Below are 6,000 nucleotides of genomic sequence, written 5' to 3'. Positions count from 1 at the left end.
AACACGGTGTTGGCTCTTCTGCCAACACAACACAACGGAGAGCAGCGCGCTTCGTTACAGGATCATTTAGTAATGACGAAAGCGTTACGGAGATGATAGATAAACTCCAGTGGAAGACTCTGAAGAAGAGACGCTCAGTAGCTCGGTACGGGCTTTTGTTGAAGTTTCGAGAACATACCTTCGCCAAGGAGTCAAGCAGTATATTGCTCCCTCCTACGTATATCTCGCAAAGAGACCATGAGGATATAATCAGAGAGATTAGAGCCCACACAGAGGCATACTGAGAATCTTTCTTTCCACTAACAATACGAGACTGGAATAGAAGGGAGAGCCGATACAGGTACTCAAAGTACCCTCCGCTATACACCGTCTGGTGGCTTGCGGAGTATGGATGTAGATGTAGATGTAAATACCTCATTGGAGGAGTGGTCTGTAGGCACAGTATTGTCTCGGCTTCTATGCCACCAAAACACTGCGAAGAGATATGGGTTGCGGTGTCACCGACCCGTCGGCCGATTTCTGGCAGCGGCGTCTGGCGAGCGTTGTCGGTGTCACTGTGACCGCAGCCTCTTTCACAGTCGTATGAACAATGTCCGAGGGCGGCTACCTGCGGCGCACAGCACCGCCCGTAGATCCGCCAGCGCCGGCGGGCGGCGCGGCGTGGCGGCTGATCCGCCGCAGCGGGCACTTGCTGCCGCCGTGTGGCGTCCGGCTGGGCCCGGCGCGAACAATGACTCGTTAGCCAGCGGCTCCTCGTCTGCGCGCTCAGCCGCGCCCGTCTTTCTGGACCGAACGCTGCCGTCACTCCACTGCGCTCTTCTGCCTTTTCAGACTCACTGCCCACCCCTCTCTCCCCACCCGCACAGCTACGGCAGTCTGCGCCGACAACAAAGAAACAAATGCGGCACAAAGATGCCTTCTGTCGAGGGACGGCACAGTAAGGCTCTTTCTCGCAATTCCCCGCAAACGATTATGCGTCATCTGGCCTCTCAAATTATTTTCATCTCCTTCTGTGTAACACCGAGACACTGGAATTCCGAAAGGCTGTGAGGTCCTGGTATCGAAGCCACTATGCAGAATCGCCAGCTGCACTAGCCAGAATGGCACTTTGTGAGTAATTCTCGGAATGTGCCTACTGGACTTGGAAGTTAGGAAATGCGCAGCCTTTTACTGGTTACATTTGATAAATGTAAGATCGAAGGCTGCTTGGAACTGTGGCCAATTCGAAAAAGGCAATAAAAGGAGGCTTATTACAAATGAATGGTGAACCGTGATTTATTTTCAAAGAATATTCTCAAGAATTTATTTTATTTAGTAGAATCATCAATGAATTCGAAAGTAAAGTTCTATGTACAGACTTGGCAGAAAATCCTAAGAAATTTTGGTCTTATGTGAAAGCGGTAGGCGGATCAAAACAAAATGTCCAATCACTCTGTGACCAAAATGCTACTGAAACAGAGGATGACAGACTAAAGGCCGAAATACTGAATGTCTTTTTCCACAGCTGTTTCACAGAGGAAGACTGCACTGTAGTTCCTTCTCTAGATTGTCGCACAGATGAAAAAATGGTAGATATCGAAATAGACGACAGAGGGATAGAGAAACAATTAAAATCGCTCAAAAGAGGAAAGGCCGCTGGACCTGATGGGATACCAGTTCGATTTTACACAGAGTAGGCGAAGGAACTTGCCCCCCTTCTTGCAGCGGTGTACCGTAGGTCTCTAGAAGAGCGTAGCGTTCCAAAAGATTGGAAAAGGGCGCAGGTCATCTCCGTTTTCAAGAAGGGACGTCGAACAGATGTGCAGAACTATAGACCTATATCTCTAACGTCTATCAGTTGTAAAATTTTGGAACACGTACTAGGTTCGAGTATAATAACTTTTCTGGAGACAAGTAATCTACTCCGTAGGAATCAGCATGGGTTTCGAAAAAGACGGTCGTGTGAAACCCAGCTCGCGCTATTCGTCCACGAGACTCAGAGGGCCATAGACACGGGTTCACAGGTAGATGCCCTGTTTCTTGACTTCCGCAAGGCGTTCGATATAGTTCCCCACAGTCGTTTAATGAACAAAGTAAGAGCATATGGACTATCAGATCAATTGTGTGATTGGATTGAAGAGTTCCTAGATAACAGAGCGCGGCATGTCATTCTCAATGGAGAGAAGTCTTCCGAAGTGAGAGTGATTTCAGGTGTGCCGCAGGGGAGTGTCATAGGACCGTTGCTATTCACAATATACATAAATGACCTTGTGGATAACATCGGAAGATCATTGAGGCTTTTTGCAGATGATGCTGTGCTGTATCGAGAGGTTGTAACAATGGAAAATTGTACTGAAATACAAGAGGATCTGCAGCGAATTGACGCATGGTGCAAGGAATGGCAATTGAATATCAATGTAGACAAGTGTAATGTGCTGCGAATACATAGAAAGATAGATCCCTATCATTTAGCTACAAAATAGCAGGTCAGCAACTGGAAGCAGTTAATTCCATAAATTATCTGGCAGTACGCATTAGGAGTGATTTAAAATAGAATGATCATATAAACTTGATCGTCGGTAAAGCAGATGCCAGACTGAGATTCATTGGAAGAATCCTAAGGAAATGCAATCCGAAAACAAAGGAAGTACGTTACAGTGCGCTTGTTCGCCCACTGCTGGAATACTGCTCAGCAGTGTGGGATCCGTAACAGATAGGGTTGATAGAAGAAATAGAGAAAATCCAATGGGGAGCAGCGCGCTTCGTTACAGGATCATTTAGTAATCGCGAAAGCGTTACGAAGATGATAGATAAACTCCAGTGGAAGACTCTGCAGGAGAGACGCTCAGTAGCTCGGTACGGGCTTTTGTTAAAGTTTCGGGAACATACCTTCACCAAAGATTCAAGCAGTATATTGCTCCCTCCCACGTATATCTCGCGAAGAGACCATGAGGCTAAAATGAGAGAGATTGGAGCCCACACAGAAGCATACCGACAGTCCTTCTTTCCAATAACAATACGAGACTGGAATAGAAGGGAGAACCGATAGAGGTACTCAGGGTACCCTCCGCCACACACCGTCAGGTGGCTTGCGGAGTATGTATGTAGATGTAGATGTAGAACATTAACACATTTAATCACACTATGTAAGCGTGGAAGTAGTTGCCAGGGAGTAACTGATGAAATCATAACCAAATTCCTTTTAACAAATGGGAATTTTATTCAATTTAATAGTGCCTAAAAGCATTTTTTAAAAGTAACAGATTTAAAATTATGATCAGAAAGCACCCTCTAAATAGCAAAGTTACAATTTATTCAGAGACAGAAAGAAACAAGTTTTGACTGAATGAGCTTTCGGGCAGAGAACCTTGCCACTCCCTTTTGACACGGCCGTAATTAAGACCGCTCACAACAGCCTCTGAAAGACTACACTGGTGCAAATCTGCAACACACCAGATAACTTTAAACTAAGAGTTTTAACGATTTACACAAGCACACAAACTACGCACCCGCCGTAGGAGGGATGCAAATGATACAAAACACTAACAATTAAAGTATTAACCTTGCCACCGAAGATGCAACTTGATTTTACGTCTAACTAGAGTCTTACGGCGAAAGGGTGGCAACTTTATATACCAAAATGATCGTTTAAATAAAATCCCATGAAATGCAATCTTATATAAAATTCTACAAGGTTGGCCAAACAAAAGTTAAGATGCTCTACAGTACACAGATATCGCCTCTCGAGATCATAGGCAATAATATCAAAGTTTCCAAAGATCAAAACATATTTCATGTAATAGGCCGTTACACTCCAAGCAACTAACGTACGGTACAATGATAGGGAGACTACCGAACAACCCGAAATGCAGGTTGCTCTAACCCGCCCCTACTCCACAAGGGAAAAACAGACCACCCAATTTATAAACAACGACCTTCCCGCGGGTGGGTAAACGGAGAAGTATGGTGGGACGACCCCAAAGCAAAACGGCTGGTGACCTCACCAAGAAAACAAGTGGAATTTAACAAGAGTAAATCAAACAAGATATCACCCATCACTTAACTTCTAATAAACTGCGATTTCTCGAGAAGACCTAGCGCAGCTCCCCCAAATCGCTCTCCCGAACCGTCCGCTGCCAGCCGCTTCATCGGACGCAGGAAGGCGCGCCGATCTCCCATCTCACGGCGTCGCAGCTCGCACCGGCCAGACCGATGTCGTGGGTTGACTCCTGTTGCTCTCGTATCGTCCGCGAAGTCACTGCCCCTCGCTTTGCGCCGCGGCCCACTGGAGTCCCGTGGCGACCTCACATGCGCCGACGCTCAAGACGGACGAGTCATCTTGTGTCTCAGTGCGCGACCGACCAACCGATCGATCCAACTGCCAATGACCATCGCCTGAGCAACACGAGCAGACTGGCGGCCTAACGCGCAGACTCAGATGCAGGAACTAAGCTCCAACCGGGCGACCACTAGCTGGGTTCTCTTACTGGCGGAGTGGGAAGAGTAATTTTGCCGGTTGATCCGAACGACAGACATACTACCAGTCCGAACGACAGACAGACACTAACTGCCTAACAAATACGGACGAGAGACAGACTATCTGGGGACGACAGACTGACCCAGACTGACCAACTGGCGAGTTTTTTTTTTTACTTTATTGTTATTTTAAAACCTGTACAAATCAGGTAGGCTGGAAGCGGCACACTATGCCGCTCTTCAGCCATAGCGTTTACAAGAGTATAATAACGGAGAATGAAAGTGAACAAAGTGACGGGCAAAAGAGAGAGGTCACAGAGACACAAAAACACGGAGTTGTTCACACGTGACGATAACAACACTGAAAACACGTTGGCAAGGCGCACAGAACACTGATGAATCCGACGGCACAAGTGAACGTAGTAGTGGGACGGCAGACACTAAAAAACACTAAACGACGTCACACACACGAGACACAGAAGGCGATGATCTCCGGCGCGCGAATGTTCACTATGCGTGTGCGAGTCCGGGGACCTGCCAAGAGAGGAGGAGGAGGAAGGGGAGTGGGAGAGCGAGAGCGGAGAGCAGAGATGCCACGGGCAGGGGTGAGAGGGGGGAGGGAGGAAGGGGGGGAGGAAGCCCGGGGGAAGAGTGGGGAGGGAGGGGACGGGGAAAAGGAAAAAGAAGGGAAGAGAAAAGACGGGAGGGAGGGTGCCGAAAGGAAGGGACACCGGAAGTGGGGGCAGGGCAGGGTCAAAGTTGATAGGAGGGGTAGATAGAGGGGACGAGGACATCATCAGGGAGAGGGAGCTGGTGGAAGCCACCTTGGGAGAGGGTAAGGAGGGTGGAGAGATGGAGACCGGGTGGGACGTGGGAATACAGGTGCGGCAGCGGGCGGGGGTGGGAGAGGATCGGGGATACGAGCGGGTGAGGAGGATCAAGTTTACGGGAGGTGTACAGGATCCGTATCCTTTCAAGGAAAAGGAGGAGGTGGGGGAAGGGGATGAGATCATACAGGATCCGCATGGGGGAGGGGAGACGGATGCGATAGGCGAGGCGGAGAGCATGGCGTTCAAGGATTTGGAGGGATTTATAAAAGGTAGGAGGAGCGGAGATCCATGCTGGATGGGCATAACAAAGGATAGGGCGGATGAGGGATTTATAGGTGTGGAGGATGGTGGAGGGGTCCAGACCCCACGTACGGCCGGAAAGGAGCTTGAGGAGACGGAGGCGGGAACGTGCCTTGGCTTGGATTGTCTGGAGATGGGGAGTCCAGGAGAGGCGACGGTCGAGGGTGACGCCAAGGTACTTAAGTGTGGGAGTGAGGGCGATGGGACGGCCATAGACAGTGAGATAGAAATCAAGGAGGCGGAAGGAAGGGGTGGTTTTGCATACAATGATCGCCTGGGTTTTGGAAGGATTGACCTTGAGCAACCACTGGTTGCATCAAGCGGTGAACCGGTCAAGATGGGATTGGAGAAGGCGTTGGGAGCGTTGCAGGGTGGGGGCAAGGGCAAGGAAGGCGGTGTCATCGGCAAACTGGAG

General features: G+C 49.0%; 1 protein-coding gene across 1 annotated transcript in view; it reads left to right on the top strand.

Annotated features, from left to right (window-relative positions):
* The first annotated feature begins 589 nt into the window (after window positions 1-589).
* LOC124798740 overlaps window positions 590-6,000 on the top strand; it is a 162,893-nt gene continuing 157,482 nt past the window's right edge. Inside the window, exons 1-2 of the mRNA XM_047262267.1 lie at window positions 590-737; window positions 832-937. Of these exons, the coding sequence (XP_047118223.1) occupies window positions 590-737; window positions 832-937 (254 nt within the window). The remainder of the gene's footprint in view (window positions 738-831; window positions 938-6,000) is intronic.

The sequence above is a fragment of the Schistocerca piceifrons genome, chromosome 5 (assembly GCF_021461385.2).
Source record: "Schistocerca piceifrons isolate TAMUIC-IGC-003096 chromosome 5, iqSchPice1.1, whole genome shotgun sequence".
Classification (NCBI taxonomy): domain Eukaryota; kingdom Metazoa; phylum Arthropoda; class Insecta; order Orthoptera; family Acrididae; genus Schistocerca; species Schistocerca piceifrons.
The sequence above is the reverse complement of the archived record's forward strand: the minus strand, read 5'-3'. Positions and strand labels throughout refer to the sequence as shown.